The sequence below is a fragment of the Aquarana catesbeiana genome, linkage group LG01, assembly GCF_042186555.1.
Source record: "Aquarana catesbeiana isolate 2022-GZ linkage group LG01, ASM4218655v1, whole genome shotgun sequence".
NCBI classification, from domain to species: Eukaryota; Metazoa; Chordata; class Amphibia; order Anura; family Ranidae; genus Aquarana; species Aquarana catesbeiana.
In genome coordinates this window covers 910,758,296-910,780,014 of record NC_133324.1, presented here as the reverse complement: position 1 = coordinate 910,780,014, position 21,719 = coordinate 910,758,296, and the positions used below count along the sequence as shown (strand labels likewise).

General features: G+C 43.8%; 1 protein-coding gene across 1 annotated transcript in view; it reads right to left on the bottom strand.

The window, feature by feature from the left end:
- SMOX (spermine oxidase) overlaps positions 1-21,719 on the bottom strand; it is a 65,770-nt gene that overhangs the window by 42,501 nt on the left and 1,550 nt on the right. Inside the window, exons 2-3 of the mRNA XM_073611008.1 lie at positions 4,222-4,456; positions 3,770-3,996 (exon numbers count right to left, since the gene is read on the bottom strand). Of these exons, the coding sequence (XP_073467109.1) occupies positions 3,770-3,996; positions 4,222-4,429 (435 nt within the window). The 5' untranslated portion in view covers positions 4,430-4,456. The remainder of the gene's footprint in view (positions 1-3,769; positions 3,997-4,221; positions 4,457-21,719) is intronic.

The following is a 21,719-nucleotide window of genomic DNA, read 5'->3' as shown; positions in this document are numbered from 1 at the left end:
CACCACAAAGCGCCTCTGCAGAGGCGGTATAGCCGCGCCGTCCCATTGATTTCAATGGGCAGGAGCGGTATACACTCCGCTCCTTCACCGCTCCGAAGATGCTGCTAGCAGGACTTTTCCCATCCTGCTAGCGTACCGCTCCAGTGTGAAAGCCCTCGGGGCTTTCACACTGGATTTAAGGCAGCGGCACTTTCAGGTTGGTTTGCAGGCGCTATTAGCACAATAGCGCCTGCAAACCGCCCCAGTGTGAAAGGACCCTAAGACTGGACAATGCAGCTGAACGTTGTGCCTCTTGTGCTCATTCATCCAGAGTTGTGTCTACTGGTCAGATCACCAGGTTAAAAAAATAAATATAAAGGAATATTTACTCCTATTAAAAGACATTTGATGTTAAAACACAATATGGAAACACTGACAATACCCTTATCAAGTCATTTTCCTGGTTTACACCTAAAAAGTCAACGCGGTAGCAAATTATCACCCCTTGACATTTACAGACAGTTGTAAAAATCTGATTTTTACAAACTGTAAATTTACCGATGGTTGGCAACCCAACTTGGGAGGTTGCCGGATCGAACACACAGTGCGGCTTATGGGCAGACCGGAGGGTAGACTCAGCACATCAGAAGAGGCAGCCAGCTGAAGAGGACCAATATAGTGCGGGGTGGAAATGCACTGAAATTTTTGGCGGCCGGAAATGGTGTTATTGGCATTTTGGCGATAAAAAAAAAAATAAAAAAAAAAAAAAAAGGAAAAAAAAAAGGGGAGCCACTGAGTATCTATCAAGTAAATTTATTAAGAAAGAACACTATCCACTCACATGTAGGACTGAAGTGTAGAATTCAGATACATCTCACACAGGAGGAAGAGCGGAGGACTACAGGTGGCAGCAAGTCCAGATTACCAACATCACATCTGATAAGCTAGAGATGAGCTGCAGTAGGCCAACATAGTAGTCCAAAGGCACACCACACAGAGGATAGCAGGGGAGCCGTCAGAGATGGTGTGGGTTCCAGGAGGAGGGAGATGGGGGCGTCAGAGCCGGTCTGCACCTGTGTAGCAGTATGCAAAATCGATATATTGGCTAAGACCAGTGGTTACACTGTCCACTGCAGCCACGATAGGCCTGCCAGGAGGGGATGCGAGATTTTTATGGACTTTTGGCAAATGATAAAAATAAGGTACCTGATAAAAGTTTGAGAAAAAAAAAAAAAAAAATGAAGCTTCCATTTTGGTAATGACTCCACTGGTAAGGGCAGATTGAACCACGTGACTGGCCTCAAGGGCAAATTCGTTGGTAGGGTCCTTAGACAATTTCATGTACGTGGTCTTATCAGAAAGCAATCTATGAGCCTCTGCGATATAGTAGTCTTTATCTTGAAAGACTACAGCCCCTCCTTTATCAGCCGATTTGATGACGATATCGGTGGTATGAATCAAGGAGTCTAGTGCTTTGGTTTCTGCAGCAGAGATTGTGAATGTGAGCGGGGATGGTGGAAGAGGACTGGCAGAGCTTACTTTGCCATTTTATGATATATCTGAAGTTTTTATCTATTTATTGAATAATGCATTTAGATTGGCTCGTCTAAATTTTCCATCCTATTTTCTATAATGTTTTATAGTGTTTTGTCCATCAGAGTGCAAGTCTTTTTACTTATGTGTGTCTAATAGTCCTTCCTCTGGCCCCACCCACTGACTATAATGTTACTGCCCAGTGTCACTCTCCCATGCTTGACAAAGGAGTGCCGCTATCTCTTCCATCGGTAGCGAGCTGACTCGGAAACGCATGGCACTAGAGTGACGTCACAGCTCAGCGCCACTGTTTGCATTCGAAGCCTCGCTTCAGCTCCGAACATACGGCCGTATCCATTTTCCATTACGGACGCTGGACGAGGTTTTGCTGCATACCACTACACAGGTGCAGAACGGCTCTGGACGCCCCCATCTCCCTCCTCCTGGGACCCACACCATCTGACGGCTCCCCTGCTATCCTCTGTGTGGTGTGCCTTTGGACTACCATGTTGGCCTACTGCAGCTCATCTCTATCTTATCAGATGTGATGTTAGTAATCCGGACTTGCTGCCACCTGTAGTCCTCCACTCTTCCTCCTGTGTGAGATGTATCTGAATTCTACACTTCAGTCCGACATGTGAGTGGATATTGTTCTTTATTAATAAATGTACTTGATATATACTCAGTGGCGCCCCTTTTCCTTGTTTTTTGCACTTTAGAAAGGGCACGCTGTGCTGTTTCTAGCTGGGGTCATGCCGTGACTGGCGGCTCCCGTGCATGAGTGACGTCACGCAACTCCGGCCAGTAACAGCCAGAGTTCGCAGCCCCGGAAGGAAGAGGGGTGCAGGCTCCTGTATCAGGTAAGTGACACATAATGGGCTACTATGCGATGCATAGTAGCCCATTATGCTTTACCTTTGTAGGGAAACAAAGAGGGAATAAAACCCATCAAGGTTTACTTCCTCTTTAAGACATACATAGAATTTAAAGGGATGCATTTTGCTTGAGCTTTTCTTGTGCTAAAAAAAAGGTGCCAATAATGTCAGACAATAAATTCACGTTCATTGAAATTCATTAAGATTAAATTTTTGGTTTTTGGCCAAGTGCAGCCTGCATTTTCGTTTTGTTTCAGTACCAAAATTTCTAGTCGGTGCACCTCTAGAGCAGGACCTAGTGTATGTCATCCAAAACAGCAGATTGTAGCAGGACGATCCTGGATTTGCTCTGCAGTAGAGCTGCACGATTCTGGCCAAAACGAGCATCACGATTTTTTTGCTTAGAATAAAAAGATCACGATTCTCGTGACATAAAATCTTTCACATAATACACAAAAAAAAAAAAAAAAAAAAAAAAAAAAAAAAAGGCCAACTTTACTGGTTAGATTTTTCTAAAAAAAAAAAAAATTGCATTTGAAGGACCGCTGCGCAAATAGAGTGTGACATAAAATATTGCAACAACCACCATTTTATTCTCTAGGGTGTCTACTAAAAAAATATATATGTTTGGGGTTCTAAGTAATTTTCTAGCAAAAAAAAAAAAAAAAAAAATAGATTTTAACTTGAAACCAACAAATGTCAGAAAAAGGTTTAGTGTTTAAGTGGTTAAACTTTTTTCACTTACACAGGAAGTCTATACCATTGACAAATTGTTACAATGTTTCTAAGTTCAAGTGATATAGAATGTTTTGTTTCTTGGCAGACTGCCTGGTTTTTCTCTTCCTTTCTTTTGAGGGCTGTGGCTTCAGAAGAGCAGAGAGAATTCTTTGCATAGAAAGAATTGTGAAACACTTTAGTCAAGATTGCGATACTGATTCTTGACGATTAATCACGATAATGATTCTTGACTATTAATTGTGCAGCTCTACTGTGCAGGAAGGTAAGAAAAGGAAAACCAACATGGGGGGGTTTGAGTACCACATCAACTCCTATCTTTACTATGCTCAAACGGAAACCAAAAACTAAAACTTCCTCAAAATCCAAATTAGATCTGCATTGGGGGTGGAAGAGGTTGTCCTAGCTTTGTCAGGTACCTGGAAGTTCAGTTTCCGGTGTCTCAAGCAATAGGTTAGGAAGGCGAGGGAGCTTGTTAAGGTAAAAACAGACACCATAAGGTGGTACAACAGCCACGTGAATCGGATTTCCTTGAATACTATAGCTGTGCATTTAAACAATTCTGGGACCAGTGACTTTTTGAATGTTTTGCCTCACAACCACAGTTGAAAACTCACTCATTTTAACAAATCAGCTCTATAACTCACCTCGTTATAAAGATCACTGAATTCTTCAACCAAATCTTTCGGGATCCTCTGGCCACTGCCGGTGAGGTAGTGAGCCACTCCATTCTTGGAGTAAAGGCTGATGCGACCAACACTTCTCTCTCCATCGGTGGTTTCCTCCAACAGGCCATTGTCTTCTGCTAGATGATAGATGGGGTTGCCATTTGACCCATGGATCCAAGTAGCTCCCAGTTCAAATGTAGCGTGGTCTACCAAAAAAAAAAAAATATATATATTATATGGAAATGTGACCCAAACTAACTCAAACCGCATCGCCCATAAAAAATGAATTGCATCATTACAAAAAACGTGGACACAGACAATTTCTGAAAGTGCTAATTAAGTGCATTGTAAGCTCTTGTTCTATGCTGCTTGCATGTTGAATACAAACACTCAAAAGAGTGGAGAATTTGGAATAAGGTACAAACACTCACCAAGTTTTAGACTTTGTACTCTGCCTCCTATCCGATCAGATGCCTCAAGGATGGTGACATCCGTGAATCCTCTTTCAAGGAGATATTTTGCAGCAGACAGGCCTGCAAGCCCTGCCCCAATAATTACTATTCGCGGTTGTCGGTTTCTCCGTGGGCCACTACTAAGAGGATCATCAGTGCTGTCTGAAGATATTTCACAACTTTGCATGCCGTCCAAGCTCTCTTTTTAGTTGACCTGTTGGAGAAAAAAAAAAAAAAAAAGGGAGAACTGAACCTGGGGTTTCAAAACATTGTTACATACTGTAAAACAGGCATCAATAAATGGAGGACCGCAGTCTTAATCTAAACCGAGTCACTGTCCCATCTGGACCACCACAGTGCTGCCATTTAGGAGCCAGTTCTTCACCTCAGCTGCTGCGATCATCATAGCACAGTGAAGAGCGGGAGGCAGGACAGCTCTAGACACAGGGCAGGAGGCACGGTTGCTTTGGATGGAAAGCAGGAGCTTCAGGCATTAACTTTTCAAGTGAACCAACAGGTGGTTGATTGCTAGGATGAAGGGCGGTCCCAGCAACCAGTCACCTGCTAGTTCAGTCTGGAAAGCTCCAGATTTCCATTCAAAGTGGCTGTGGATCCTGTTCGAGAGAAGAGAGGCACAGTTGCTGGGGGCTTCAATGTGAATGGGGGGAGCAGAGCTGCATTATGAATAAAGGGGCAGAGCTGTGGGGGGCTGCAATGTGAAGGGGCAGAGCTGAGACGTGAATAAAGGGGCAGAGTTGCGGGGGCCTGCGAACACTGATATAAGAACGGGACTGTCATAAGTGGAGGGTGGCTATGATGTGAAGGACCTGAGTCATTACACAAACATGCAATTCGGACCTGTGCTAGAAGGAAATTTTACTGGACCTCTGATTTTTAATTCAATACCCCTCTGCTGTAAAAGATATTTCTTATTCAGTCATAACAAGTTCAAGAAATTTCATTGATAAAATAGAAACATATCAAATTAATCAAACTTCTCAAATGACTAAAAAGGAGACTGAGGTTCATCAGATGCCAGCACATTAACGAGGACAGTAGAATAAGCAAGCTTCTGAGGAATAGTAAAATTGCATGTAATATTCTGGGCGAATGTCCAAAACCTGAATGACTAACCTAACCAGCCAACATGCGTACACCAAGACTTAAGTGCATCGCTAACTAGGTTATTTATAGTGCACCAGTGTAGAAAAGTGCTTTCAAAGAATGGATTGCATTCCTGAGGTGGTTGAAGGCCACCATTATTGAAATTGAGCCGCCAATCACATAAGATATAACTGGTGCATACAGTAACATTTATTCAGCAAAGGGGAACCAATTAAACCAATTATGGATATGGTTAATAAAAGCAGAGAATCTCAGTTACATACCTACACACTGGGTTACAATTCTAATCTACAGGAGATCCAGAACTAATACACATACTGTACAGTAAGTGACAAATCTATCTCAACTTATAAGAGAACACGTAGACAGGATAGGAAAGAAGGGTCATAATCTGTTCATTTACTGTGGTCAAGTAGTATTGGAGATGTGATGACCCATTATGCTCTGTACCTAGAACACAACACCCAAACTCACCTGGACATATTCGTAATACAACACTATTACATTTTATACATAGAAAACTATACCTCAAAACACTGTTTGGCTCAACCCCTAGTCAAGATCACAATTCTGAATTTATTATACTCCATACCAGGGATAAGCAATTAGCGGACCTCCAGCTGTTGCAGAACTACAAGTCCCATGAGGCATTGCAAGACTGACAGCCACAAGCATGACACCCAGAGGCAGAAGCATGATGGGACTTGTAGTTTTGCAACAGCTGGAGGTCCACTAATTGCATATCCCTGCTCTATACCCACCACATTTCACTCCAATATGACCCGATCATTTTACAATTGTGATATATTTTACACATGAAATATTACATCCCAACATGGAAAGCGACCAACAGGACATGGTTATAAAAAGCACCATGCATGCTGTATTCCATTCTATACTTTATTACATTATACAGTCAACATGGCCAAACACTGGGTCGAGATCACAATATGTTATTACACTATACATTCACGCCAACATGACCCAGATAAAATATTAAACACTCTACATTGAATAATACACCCAGACATGACAAGCAACCTTTGGGCATGATCATAATACAATGCTATTACATTCTATACTTTGAACACTGCACCCCAACATGACCAAGTACTAGACATGACCCCCAGCATAGTCTGACTACTGGACATTGTTTTAATATACAGTCTATATGGAGTACAACACTCCTCCCACATGACAGACTACTAGACATAATCATAATATAAATTCATTATAAATCAACACATAGTACACAGCACCCCCGCAAAACATATCCAGACTACTGGACATGGTCTCAATGTAACCAACTATTACAGTCTATACATAGAACACTACATCTCCAACATGACCAACCATTGGACGGGATCATAATAGAATTCTACTAGCGTCTATTCTTAGAGCTCTACATCTCCAACATGACCAACCACTGAGCATGGTAATACAGTTCTATTACAGTCCATATATAGAGCACTACACCTCCCAACAGGACCATAACACAATTCTATTACACTCTATACATACTGTAGAACAATACCTCCAACATGGCCCACCACTGGACATGGCCATGGCCATAATACAATTCTACTACAGTCTATTCGTAGAGCTCTACATAAACATGACGAACCACTGGACATGGTAATACAATTCTATTACGGTCCATACATAGATCACTACACCTCAAACATGGCCATAATATAATTCTACTACAGTCTATTCGTAGAGCTCTACATCAACATGACGAACCACTGGACATGGTAATACAATTCTATTACGGTCCATACATAGATCACTACACCTCCAACATAACCAACCACTGGACATGATCATAACACAATTCTATTATACTCTATACATAGAACACTATACCTCCAACATGGCCCACCACTGGACATAACACAATTCTATTACAGTCTATATGAAGAGCACGAGACCTCCACCACATACACACAAAAGATGCAACTTGTCCTTTGAGTGCTTTGAGATGCAGCGCTTATCCCTTGCATGGTCCAAGGATTCAATCAAATCTTATTTTCTGGTAAGAAAAAGTATATTCACAGCTTTAGAATTTTAAAATAGGAAAGCTTGCCAGAGCTCTTTCCACAAAATCATGTTTCCCGCAACAGTTTACTTTGTTATCAGACTGTAAAAAGCAGCATAAAACTGCCGGTGCTCCAGAAATAAACACAGCCTACTTGGCAGAGGATGTCAAGTACAGCGACGGGAGGAAGAAAGGAGCAGGCACAGGGTTTCGCAGAAGGAAAACAAATTAATTTTGTTGTGAAAGGAGCCTTTGCGCCCTTGTTCTACATACAGAGAAGCAAAGGCTCTTATTAACCCACCCTGACGGCCCCCTGTAATCAGAGGGTTTAGGAAGCAGAAAGACTTGGTACGATTCAGATGAAGTAGCGAAGATGGGGGTTCTCGGAATCCTGGAGAGGAAGAGATGTGTGTACTTGAACTGCAATAATGGGGCACACGAAATGTGGGGACGGGCCAAGAACACTGCAGTAAAATATTTTCTGAGAACAGGCTGAGCTATGATAAAGGGGGCTGGATTCAAGGCTTTACATATCAGACAACCACCGAAGCGTAGAGACCTTCCCTGCAATTCACATAGTGGTAGACGCTCATTAGAAATCGTTCTCCAGATTGTGTGAGAAATGGCACAACTTGTGACAAAATTCATGCAATTGTCAAGGTGACTATGAATCTCTTGCAATGTACATTGATCACCCAGAGGGGATTGATTATTTTCTCTTTCAACAAAAGTGGAATTACACTTTTTAAAGCAGAGCTTCACCCAAAATGGGAAGTTCCGGTTTAAGTTGTCCTCTACCTAATTTGGCACGTCATTTTTTGAAAGGTGCCCGTTCCCACTTCTGATCCGGGCAGAAGTTCCTCTCCCTAAACCCCCCCCCCCCGTCGTTTTCTGGGACACATCACAGGTCCCAGAAGACTGCAGGGCCATTCTCTAAAGTGCAGTGGGCAGCCAGCTGTGAAGCGGCAAAAGGTCCCAGCCAGGTGCCCACTTAAGATGCGGTCGGTAGTGGTAGTGAAAAACTAGCCTGGGAGAGGATGGCGTTGGATCCATGGAAAGGTAAGTGTCCTATTAAAAGTCAGCAGCTATAGGAATTGTAGCTGTTGACTGTTCATTTTTTGTTACAGACTGGAGAACTGTTGGCTGGAATTGTTAGCAGCGGCACAACAGCTAGAGGATCACTGAGCAGGACTTCACCGCACCAGTAACCCAATCCAAAGTTTTAGCTAGTGTAGGGCAACTTCACAAAACAAAAACCTGGATTTCAAGCATTTGCTAGTCAATTTTAATGAAAAAAAAAAAAAAAAAAAATTTATATTCATTCTGACTAGAGGAACGCTTGTGATCAAAAAGTTGCTTTTATACAAACACAATTGCCTGGGGCTAATCCTAAAGTTTTTAATTTCAGGCTGCAATTACAGGCATACCCCACTTTTCAGTATAACAATGGGACCAGAGCATGTATGTAAAACAAACATGTACTTAAAGTGAAGCAATACCTTTTTTTCCCATGTACTGCATTGCAATAGTCATTTACAGGCATAACTGATTACCTAGGCAAGCTAGCCAACACCAAAAACGGATGCATGGCAGTGCCATGTCAAGCTTTCCATAGACACCAACGTCTCTGTACTCGCGAGTGTACGTAAAACTGGGTATGCCTGTAAAAAAGGATGTCTGTCATAATAATCTGTACACTAAGTGTTAATAAATTACAACATACTGCTGAGCCATCATTGCTAAACCAAACAAGAATACATGACGCAGATTGAATCACCACTTCCACTTTTAGGAAGCTGGACTCATTGAAGAAATACAGAAATAAAGTGCCTTGACGGGGAATGCTGCATATTTAGGTCCTCGCTCATCGTACATCCCTGAAATCATGCACATTCCACCTACTGCAAAAAAAAAAAAAAAGTCCACTAATATTTTTGCATTAAAGCCTCTAGAACAGTGGTCTCCAAAGTGCTGCCCTTTGCTTGTCTTTATCTGGCCCATGAGGCACTATTCCTGCCACTGACACCAGCCATGGGGCACGATTCCTCATCCTACTGACCACAGGCATGGTTTACTGCCACCGACGTTGGGGCATTTTCTACTACCACTGGACACAATCTGACCCTCCTAAAATCTAAACAGTGAACTGGCCCTTTGCTTGGAAAATTTGAAGACTCCCACTCCAAATCATTGCAACTGGGATCAGTGGACCTCAGGTGCAATGCACAGGCTCCTGCCCCCCAGCCCCAGGTCCGTGTGGAGGTATTGACCTTTGATTGGCGGAAGTAAACAATGGACTGCAAGTGCAATGACATAACCACACTTGCGCTCTATTAAGATCTGCAAGTCCACCTGCCATGTAGTCTTCCCATTCACAGATCTATGTAAATGGTTGAATCACTCAATGGTTAAATTCATAGCCGTGTACATAGAATTCAAAAGAAAACAGAATGCTGTAGGGAGAAAGACTTCAGGTAGAAAGGTGGGGGGAGGGGGGGGTTGAATTTGGCAGTTAGGGGAATGCGATCAAGATAAAAAATAAAAAATAAAAAAAAAAAAAAGGTACTCCCTAAATATGGAGGTACCATGATCAGGATTTATGATACACCCTAAATATGGGTGTACCCTGAAACATGGTCTTAAGATGAAGCCAACAATGGTGTGTTCAAAACACATAAGGCTTCATTCACATGGACGTAGAGGCCCGAAGACCATGAATGGGCCATGTGTTTATGCATCTTGAGCCTCCAGGTGCTACATGCAGGCAATGAAAATACATGGGGATGCGGCAGCTGCCCAACATAGCCACTTATCTTAGTTTGAGAAGTTTGTGGGCCTTCTCCCCCCAATGCACACTGTCAGCTCCAAGGTCACAACATGCTAGAAACAGGATCATCAAAAGAACACTCATTGTGCTGCAGGGGCAGGTGAGCGCTTGCTTTAGGGATACTATTGCTGAGGAGTGATCATCTACAAAAAAAGGACTGCTTGCAGCATTACCAATTACATTCAATCAAGGCAGATCTGGAATTGAATGGTGGATGTGGGAAAATTCTTAAAGAGGAGCCGTCACTTTACCCAGGCGTGCAATAATGTTGTCACAACAGCTGGTCTCGTAGAGTCTGATTTCTATGACACCGAAGCACATTCCAGTCCCCCTTTGTCTTCTGTCATGTAGCACTAGGAACGTTGTTAGAAGCCCTTGCACTATCTGATTATGGACATGTAAAGGATATAACCAATATAAGCGGCCAGAGATGAATGGAGCACAGTGACCCCATCTATTCCGATAAGAGAACTACAGATTCCCAGAAGCGAGTAAAAGGGAACGCAACACAGAACTCTGCAGCCAGTTATTCGTAACTAGAACTTAGATTGTTCAGCTCAGTGTAGCTCTTTGGCCTACCTAGGGTGCTGAAGTGAATAAACTTTCATGCACCTGTGTAGGAGTTGCATTATTTCCCATCAGCCAACAAACATGATTGAAGATCTAGCATCTGGAAGAAGGTGAGCAGCACAGCACAAAGGGAAGGCGAGTATTTGCTGACTTTAGTTAAAGCAGAGCTCCACGCAGAAGGGGGAAGCTCTGCTTGTTTGCACCCCCCCACTTTTGGCACTTTGAGTGGGTACCTGGTTTTGCCAGGTACCCTCTCCCACTCCTGGGTAACGTTGCTGCGCGGCGATCTGCGACATTTCCAGCACCCCCCATCTATGGAGACCTTAAAAAGCAGAACTTTACCTAAAAGGGGGAAGTTGCGCTCCATATTACAGCCTTACCCGTAGCCTAGGAGTAAGGCTGTAATAGCTGAAACATATCAGCATTGATCCTGTGCATAGGATGTAGCTAAAGGAGAATACCAAGGAGTCATTGAGTTGCTGGCTTAAATTCCGCTTTGGACTTGAAGGGAGTGGGGATCCCCCAGCCAGAGCACTGAATCTCAGCAAGTATTTTCCAAATGTGCGGTTGAGCGTGGGAATTTTCTGCTTGTATTTACAATCATATTGGCATAAACTACAAATTACTCTGCTCAAATTCTGCTCTAGATTAGGTTATGGAGCCAAACTCCACCTCACATGATTTAAATCCTGTTTAAAGACTTCATTACACTAGCAGCATCGTATACCAACCCCTGAGCAAATAGGCAGGTGTTCAGGAGGCAATGACTGCACTGTAACCACATCCTATTGACTAACATGGGCAAGTTTGCAAGTGGCATATAGAGTTAAAATTGCTGCACAGTGAAGCAAAGCAATTTGGCTGCAGCAATGCTTTTACACACCTGAGCAGCACCAGGTTTGCTTGTAGGTGAGCAGTCATGGGCAATAAAATGCCTGTTTTTACCACCCCCCATGTGATACAAGATTAGGAAAAAATAGCTTTTTGCTTTTCAGGAGGGAGCTTGACAGCTGGCTGGCAGGCTTTAACCCTGTAAGTTTACATTGTGTACATTGTTCATGGTTGTGGTGTGGCTCCAGGTCACACGAATGGGTCAGTACCACTGCTGAACCAGACAGGGGGTATGAATTTGAAGCCAAGCATCTTGGCCATGACATGTGTACTCCTTCCTAGCTGCTGTGTTGGGTTAAGGGGGACAGTTGGGGCAAGTGTAAACTAGGCCTTTGGGTTCGTCCACACCAGCCTGTATGCCAACACAGGTCTGCGCTGCTGTGTGATGTGTAGGGGCACAACATTGGCTCTGGTGTGAGATGTATAGGGGCAGCGAGGGGGCAATGCATTGGTGAATGTCTGCTTTTTTTTTTTCACAACACATTGCAACCATTCTCAAAGTTTTGTGGTGTGAAGAGATCTCAGAAATCGTGTAAACGGGCCCTTAAAAAATCATTCCCAATCTGTCCCTGTCACCATGACTGGAGCATACCTTTAGAAATGTGACAGTATTCTTCAGAAACAAAACTTCTGCCTAAGCTGTTCCTTCCTACAGATTTACAAGGTATGGAAATTTTGCTACTGGGAACTTGTTCTTTGTACATCAAAACAATGAACAAAATTCTCCTAAATGCAATGATTCACTGCACGAAATTCATCCCGGATTACACAACCCCTCCCAGGACTTGTACATAATGTGAATGAAAGGTTAGGATTACATCATTCTCATTACGAAACAAAGCAAACACCTCAAGATCAAACTATTACCAGGCACAGTTTCTGTGCGTCTTAAGGGCAAGTCTGTACACAATAGCACAGAGGATTCTGGGAGAGTTCAAGAGGTACTATGCCTAAAACTGACAGAAATTATTAAAATATATATATATATATATATATATATATATATATATATATATATATATATATATATATATATATATATATATATATATATATATATATATATATATATATATATATATATATCCTGGCAGAATTTATGATTTCTTGGCCTTTTTTTTTCTGAGAATATGAAAAACAGGTCTTCAAGCACATGGGGGGGAGCGAAAGACAAGGGGAAGTCCCATTTTGGAGCCAACGCCGAGTGACTGATCATGTCTCTGGAGAGAGAAGAAAGCCAATGTTTTTGCATTTATTTGGTTTGCAAAGAGGTCCACCTGAGGAAGACCCCAACTGTCGGTGATCGTCTGGAATATCTCTTGGTTAATGACCATTCTGCTTCCCTTCTGCTGAGAAGGTCTGCTAGGGTGTTTTCCAAGCCTTTCAGATGGACTGCGGACAGCGAGGCCAGATTGTCTTCCGCCCAGATCAGGATTTGGTGAGCTAGTTCCATCAGGGTCTTGCTCCTTGTGCCCCCCTGCTTTGTTAGGTATAATACCGCTGTCATGTTGTCCAATAACACCTGGATGTGCTGTTCCCTTAGGGCCTGCTGAAAGACTAGGAAGCTTAGATGGATAGCCTTTAACTCTCTCCAATTCGAGGCCCTTCTTGCCTCTGGCTTGGACCATACTCTGTGTTGTCTGTTCCTCAAGGTGATCACCCCACCCCCATAATCTCCGAGTTACCGGAAAAGTCCTTGAGGTGTTCCTCTGGTCTCTCCACCACCAAAGTGACCTTTTTGTCCTTGTTCCTATTTTGATCTTTTCCAGAAATTCCTGGTGGGTCCAATTCAGGAGTATTTCTGACTGCAGACGTTGAGCAGGTAGCCTGGCCCACTGCACCAATGGGATTGCTGCTGTCAATGGGCCTAGAACCGACATGGCTTCCCTCACTGAAACCTCTGTTGGTTTGAAGAGATCTCAGAGCTATCTGCATCTTTTCTACCTTCTCTTGTGTCATTAAGATTCTTTGTTCTATTAAATCTATTTTGTATCCTAGGAACCTTACTCGCTGAGATGGTACAAGGTTCAAAAGCCAACCTAAGCTGTTTAGATGTCCCTGGGTTACTTGCAGGTTGACCAAAACCTGATCTTGTGATTCTGCAAATAGTATATCGTCCAGATAAGACTGAAGGGGCTCTCCATAGTGTCTTAGGGACTCCAGAGCCTCTGCCATCACTTTCGTGAACACTCTGGGAGAGGAGGAAAGGCAGCACCCTGAATTGAAGGTGCCAAATCAAATCCTCCCCCCTTCGCCAAATTGATTGCTAGTCGCAGGAATTTCTGCGATAAAGCTTCAATTGGCATGTGAAAATATGCATCCCTCAGGTCGATGGATGCTATGTAGCAGCTGGGCGTGAGTACATTCTTCAGAGAAAATAGTTTCCATCCGGAACCTCTTGTAATTTATAGATTGGTTCAGAATCTTAAAGTTCAGAATCAGACGAAATTTCCCTGATGGCTTTTTGACCAAAAAAAAAAAAAAAAAAAAAAAAAAAAAAGTGGAAGTAAAAAACCCTCCCTTCCTGGTCCTTTGGGACTTGGGAAATAACACCCTGTTGCATCAGTTCTCTCAAAAGATGTCATAGTCAGGGCATTAATAGTAAAAAGAACTGGCAAGACTGTAATCCTTGCCGGCTTTTTACTATTGTTGCATTGGAGTGTGTTAGGATACATCGAGCCACAGCACCTGTGAGTGGACCTAGTGTATGGATTGGGTTGTCCCTGCAGAGAGCACTGTTACCTTGTTCTTTTCATAGCCAGGGCTTTCTCCTGATCCTTTGGAAGGTTTGTAAAGTAAAAGCAACATGGGGGCGTCTGAAAAGTCTAGTCGATAGCCTTGACTGATTAGATTTATAACAAATGGGCTCTTTGTTGCCTTTCCCCAACCTGGCAGAAAAGCTTGCAGCCTTCTGCCTGCCCGGAGGTGGTCGCCATTGCTTTTTTTGAGGTTTGCTCAGGGGGGTCTAAAAAGCACCCCTCTACTTCTCCCCCTCTGGGGGTTCCAGGGTCTTTGAGTCTGATCTTTCTCTTTATGGGCTTGCAGAAAAGGATGAAAATTCTTCCTTTGCTGCACCACTTTATCTGCGGAAATGCATTCTTCTTATCGCTGTTCTATCAAGGATGGTCGCAATCAATTTTTTTCAATTCAATTTTCATCCGACTCACTTTCAATTGGTCTAGAGCTTTGTGCTTTGCTGGAACTCTGGCCCTGCTTCATAAGGAAACCTACTGTCCCTAGGGCCTCTGCCAATTCTTTTCTCACTGCGGAAAAGAGCTCCTTACACTCCTGCGTGGACTCTTCCCTTACTAGACCCGCAATACAAGATCTGCAAAGCAGTTTGGCTCATGAGGCCCTTAGTGGGTTCTTGCATGAAGGGCATTTTCTTCACGTGGTTCTGTTTTGGTAGTGGCTTTCTTTAAGACAGAGAGAAAGGGTGCCCAAAGCAACCAAAGTGACCAAGAGTCTCCCATCCATGCTGTGCTGCTAGTAGGATGTGCCCCTATAACAGGCAGCTGCAGGTTTAAATCACACAACCACCAAATAAGCCCCAGTGAAGAAAGGAAGGAGGCACCTCTTCTACCTGGGCCTGGCCGGGATTCTGGGCACCTTCATCCGCCATCACTGCTGGAGACTCTGCCTCCTCCATCACGAGCGCCGCAGCAGCTGACCTGTGTCTTTGATAAACGAGTGCTTCTGGCATCCCCGGCCAGACCCGCCCCTTCCCCCTGCGTTCCAGCAGCCGGAACCACAAAAAGTAGTTTCTGTACTACTTTTGGCAACTTTGAGGTGCGATTTCCATTGACATCTGTGCAGCAACCTGCACAGATGTCTCTGAAATCGCCCCCAAAGTCAGGACTGACATGCGGGAATGAACTTGCGCAATTTCATTTCCACTGTCAGTGTGAACCTGGACTCATGATGTCATTTAGCTGCAGTAGCACTACCACTGTTCCAACACTACTGCCACTAAATGACAGAACCCGCTGGTTTGTTTACAAACAGCATCTGGCTGGGGTGCTTTCATTTTGCAGTGGTAATACTTCTGCCACTAAATGACAGATCACCAGCTGGCTACCATCGTAAACAGGCCATGGATCCTGGGCAACTTCAATGATCAAACATTAGCTGGCGTTAGTGGTAGTAGTACTACCACTGCAAAATGAAAGATCCCTAGCCAGCTGCTGTTTGTAAACAAACCAGGCACCTGTCATTTAGTGGTAGTAGTGTTAGAATGGTGGTAGTGCTACTGTGGCTAAATGACAGATAATGAAATGCATATGAACAGCAGGGGATCATGGGTATAGGAATCCTGGGTGACGTCAAAGATCAAATATATAGTCATGATCCCCATGGTGTTACCCATGATCCCCTGCTGTTCATATGCATTTCATGATCTGTCATTCAGCAGCAGTAGCACTACCACTGTCTAACACTACTGCCACTAAATGACAGATCCTCGTCTGGTTTCTTTACAAACAAGCAGCCGGTTGGGGGATCTTTCATTTTGCAGTGTAGTACTACTGCCATTAAATCACCAGCCGGCTACTGTTTGTCTGTCAACAGGCCAGGGATCTTGGGCGACATCAATGGTCAAACATTAGCTGGCTGGTGATCTGTCAATTAGAGGCAGTAGTACTACCACTGCCAAAATGAAAGATCCCCAGTCAGCTGTTTGTAAACAAACCAGATGGGTATCGGTCATTTAGCCCGTGCATAGCTATGCAATTTGACAGGTAAAATCGCATGACAAATCACAGCCTATTGCCGGCAATGGCACCGCTCCAAATGATGCGACGGCGACTTTGTGGCCCCGCACCGATCTACAAAAGTAGTTCCTGCACTACTTTTGGCAACTTCAATAGACATCTGTACATGAACCTGCACAGATGCCTTTCCAGTTTCCCCTGAGGTTGGACTGAAACGAGGCTTTGAAATCTGAACTTGCACAATTTCAAAGCCGCGCTCAATGTGAACGAGGGCTTAGTAGCAGTAGTGTTAGAATGGTGGTAGTGCTACTGCGGCTAAATGACAGACCATGAAATCCACATGTACAGCAAGGGATCACGACTATATTTGATCATTGACTTCACCCAGGATCCCTGGCCTCTTTACAAACAGTAGCCAGCTGGTGATCTATCATTTAGCGGCAGTGGTAAAGCGGCTAAATGACAGATCATGAAATTCATATGAACAGCAGGGGACCATAGGTAACATGGGGATCATGACTATATTCGATCATCACCCAGGATCCCCATAGTCATGATCCTCTACTGTACATATGAACTTCATACTCAGTCATTTAGTTTTAGTAGCACGACCATCGTTCCACTGCCATGAAATGACAGATCCCCGTCTGGTTGGTGTACAAACAGTAGGCGGTCAGGGATCCTTCATTTTGCAGTGGTGGTACTGCTGCCACTAAAATGATAGATCAACAAATGGCTACGGTTTTGTAAACAGGCCAGGATCCAGACATTGATCAAATAGGCGGTATGTAGACCATATAGTACTACCACTGCAAAATGAAAGATCCCCAGTCAGATGGTGGTGGTGGTGGGGGGGGGGGGTTGGTCTGTCATTTAGTGGTGGTAGCATTAAAATGGTAGTACTAAATGAAAGATCATGAAATTAACAAACATTTTAAAGTGGATATCACAACCAAATCAAAGTGAAAAATGCCAATACTAAGAACAGTATATCGAAGACATTGCTACCAATCATAGACCTTTTATAAAAATAAAAAAAAAAAAAAAAAAGGGTGACAGCTAGGAGTCCAAAAGGGTAAAATACCCCGATATGGGCTGCTATAAAAGCGTTAAAGACAAGCCCTTATAATAGGCACTTTATCTATCAAAGACGATAAAGTATCGGTGTTACATAGATTCTTAGAATACGCCTTCCACATCAGTAGAACAAATGCCAGGAAGGGTTAGACAAGGACATGAAGCCACGTCGGTCTATCTACTCTATATTATCATAGAGAGAGGACAACTGACTCAGCACTGCAACGTCACCTCCCGAGAAACATCTACTCCAGCAGGACTTTCACAATCACTCCAACAGGATCCTACCCAATAATCAAGGTCTACCATAATCAACGTCTTAGAAGCACAGACCACTCCTTGCCCTAGATCTGCTTTCAGGGATTTCAAGTTTATACAAGTAAAGATTCCAAATAGAACCTGCTGCTTAACGTCACCATGGAAACCAAATAAATTTCAGAAAGAGTGGGGTCAGCAGTATAACACATGTATGGAATTAAGCAATACAAAAAAAAAAAAATTACGATGTGCATTTTGGATAAGGGTTAGACTTAACTTTTATTGCCATATGTGTCTGTGCTGGGGAGAGTCACCCCTCGATTTTCCATGGTGACCAGTGTCACAAGAGCAGAAAATCCAAAAATTTTATGGAGGACACTAGAACAAGAGGCCAAGGGGGATGTCCTCCAAGGGGTCACCTGTTCTGATAATGTTCTGTACTGTCTAAAGCTGGTCATGGCTTGAATTTTAGCCACGAGGGCGATATCTCCAGAGTGGACACGTACAGCAAACAAAACAAGATGGGGTTTCTAACTCTTTCTACCTTAGGTGCAACCTAATATTTTTTTTCCAACTTTTTCAAAAGAACATACAAACATAAAATCAGAATTATCTGTTCCGTAACACCAAGATGAAGCCATGAAAGTATATTGGGTATAAAACCAAATTTACGGTTTGGCAACGATTCCCTGGTCAAGTGGGAGCAGAAATAGCTAGTCTGTGGCATAGCAGGAAAGAAGGCTATTCAAGCCCTCAAAGGAGGCGCTAACGTGCCCACCTCCCCCCCCATCACAGGGAGACCAACAAACCTTCTGGCCCTCAGAGGAGATGTCAATGTACCCACTGACCCACAGGGGAGACATTAAAGGGGTTATAAACCCTCATGGGTTTTTTCACCTTAATGCATTAAGGTGAAAAACCTCCTCTCAAGCTGCAGCCCCCCAGCCAACCCCCCCCCCACTCCAACATCTTTTTCCCAAAGACAACCTCTGGATATGACGCTGAGCACGTGCACTCAACTTCTTTGGTCGACCATGGCGAGGCTTGTTCTGAGTGGAACCTGTCCAGTAAATCGCTGTATGGTCTTGGCCACCGTGCTGCAGCTCAGTTTCAGGGTCTTGGCAATCTTCTTATAGCCTAGGCCATCTTTATGTAGAGCAACAATTCTTTTTTTCAGATCCTCGTTCTTTGCCATGTTGAGCTTCCAGTGACCAGTATGAGAGTGAGAGCAGCAACACCAAATTTAACACATTTGCTCCCCATTCATACCCGAGACCTTGTAACACCGAGTCACATGACACCGGGAGGGAAAATGGCTAATTGGGCCCAATTTAAACATTTTCACTTAGGGGTGTACTCACTTTAGTTGCCAGTGGGTAGACATTAATGTCTGTTATTGTGAGGGGACAGCAAATTTACACTGTTATACAAGCTGTACACTCACTACTTTACATTGTAGCAAAGTAATTTCTTCAGTGTTGTCACATGAAAAGATAGAATAAAATATTTACAGAAATGTGAGGGTGTACTCACTTTTGTGAGATACTGTATATAAGTGAACACACGAAATTGGAGACTGGCAAACATCTAAAGTTTGCCATCAATGCTACCATCCAAAATGTACAATAGCTCTACAAATTACCAACAACCAGGTATTGTAATGGCCAACCTAAAAATCTGTCCAAGTTTAACCAATTAGGCAAGTCCTTTCATGACAGTTGTTGGTAGATCTAAAGAAAAAAAGTGTAAAGTCTACAATCATAGGGCAGGGTGTATGGTCAGCTTTTATCTCACTTTGTACTGGATGGCATGTAGCTCTATACAGAGATCAGCCAACCCAAACTAAAGGTGACTACATAAAATTTAAGGATGTCCTCCCAATCTGGCCAAGTGATTGTTTCCTTTAACCAAGTGCCAGAGCCGTAAGCACGGTCGGGACAAGTGACGGGCAGGAAGGGTGGCTAAACTGGGCACTGTGGTATCATACAAGGGAAGGGGGGTGGGCGCACTGTGAGGAGACCAAGGGGGGGTATTTGTGCTTGGAGAGGTGAAGTAGAATTTGTGTTGGGGGGGGGGCGAGAATGGGGATAGAGGATTTGTACAAGAGCAGGGGGCATGGCTTGAGGTGATCTGGTTGAGGGGGGGGGGGGTGTTGGGGTTTGGCAGGGAATGGTGCTGGTAGGAGTGATTGGGGGGCGGGGGGAATTTGTGCTAAGAGAGGGGATAGGATGTGTACACAGAGGGGAAATTTGAGGGGTAGAGGATTTGTTTCAGCAGGAGGCAGAGTTGTACTTGGAGGGGGAACTTGTACTTGGGGAGTAAGCTTGCAGATCAGTGCTCAATTTTTAATTTTTTTTTTTTTTGGGGGGGGGGGGGGGGTTGGATGACACATAATGCTCATACATCTTCAGTTTGGCATGTTGGCCCTGGGGTCCCGACACTGGTTGTAGGTACTTGCCTCGTCTCCTGAAATGGAATGGCTATGGGTGCTGAACACACTGGCAGAATCAAGGCCAAAAGGCATTGCCAGGCCACAAGGTTGTGCATGAGAATCCTGCCCCATAATGGACCACTCGGTCTTCTTCAGCTACCACTCTTCGACATTTCTAGGTTATCTATGGCAGCTTGGCCAATTGTAAACCCATCTGGCCAAATAAGTTCCAGTTCTTGTAGACTCCTACAGAACGTTGAGATTCTTGACATGAGGCCTCATTCACAAAGACATATCTATACGTAGACCCGTGCTAAGGGCTGTCCTTGCCTGTACAGGTGTTCTGTGCATTCACGTGCCAGGCAGCCCCAGTCATGCCTATTGGGACACAGCAGCTGCACGAACTCAGTCGATGGTCCCAATCTGACAGCCATTCGGGTGAGTGTCGTGTCCCAGAACAGAGTGCGCATCTGCTGTGCAAGCACAAGACATACAAAAGCCTAAACTAACTGTAGAAAGGACCAGAAACAATTTGTGAATTGTTTGCAAAAGTAAAGCTTGAGCCATAGATGCCTACAGAAAATATGCAAAAAAAAAAAAAAAAAAAAAAAAAAAGAAGCCTATACGAACAAAACAAAAAGGGAATGCAAAACAGCTAACGATGCTCAGCTCAAGTGTGAATTTTTTTTTTTTTTTTAAACAGAACGCAGCTCTATTGTCTGCTATGGACTCATGTGTACAAGATGTAGAGATCAGCAAAGCGGTGTGCAGAACCGTAAAATGTGTCCAAAGGTCAGTAATTGATGTTCGTACATTTAATGGAGTGGGAAGATTTCAGCCATCTAACTGCAAGCACTGAAATCCCCATTTCATGCTTTTTAATACCGCATCTTCCTGCCAAGACCCTGCAGATGATCACCATGGCCGTGTACGCGTCTCCTTTAACTGCCGCACAGAACTGCCATTTCTCGTTTCATGACGGCGCCAAGCGCCTCGTTACTGCAGCCCCCGGTGTTTGCGAACGTTTGATGTGCAGCAGGGATGTTCTTTGATTGCTTTGTTAATTGCCTGACGATCGCTCTGAATGAGTGCCAGCACACGCTGCGTTCCACTACGCAGCCGAGGTTTACATCCACACGAGCTGGCTTTGCCGGATGTTGCAAGCGGACATTAAAAATGCCGTGTCTCGCAATTCACACACACGCTCCGACCCTACAAAAACAACGTGCCGGTCCTGGCCGCAATCAAAGGAAAAGCGTAAGCGTTCTTTGCAGTTCGCCAGCTTCCAGGGTCGAGGAAAGTCACCGGCGCGGCATTTCTGCTAAGCAAGGAAGACGATGGAGCACAATACAGTCAATAAAGGCTTTGTACACCGAGTATACAACAGACACAATGAGTGCCGTTTACACATCCGACAACCGAATGTACAACAAAATGGGGGCAGAGGAAGAAAGAGGAATGACGGCTGATGGACGGGAAACCACCATACACCATACAATCCCACCTCTGCATTGGGAAAGATCAGACCTTTAAAAAAGGTTTATTTCCGTA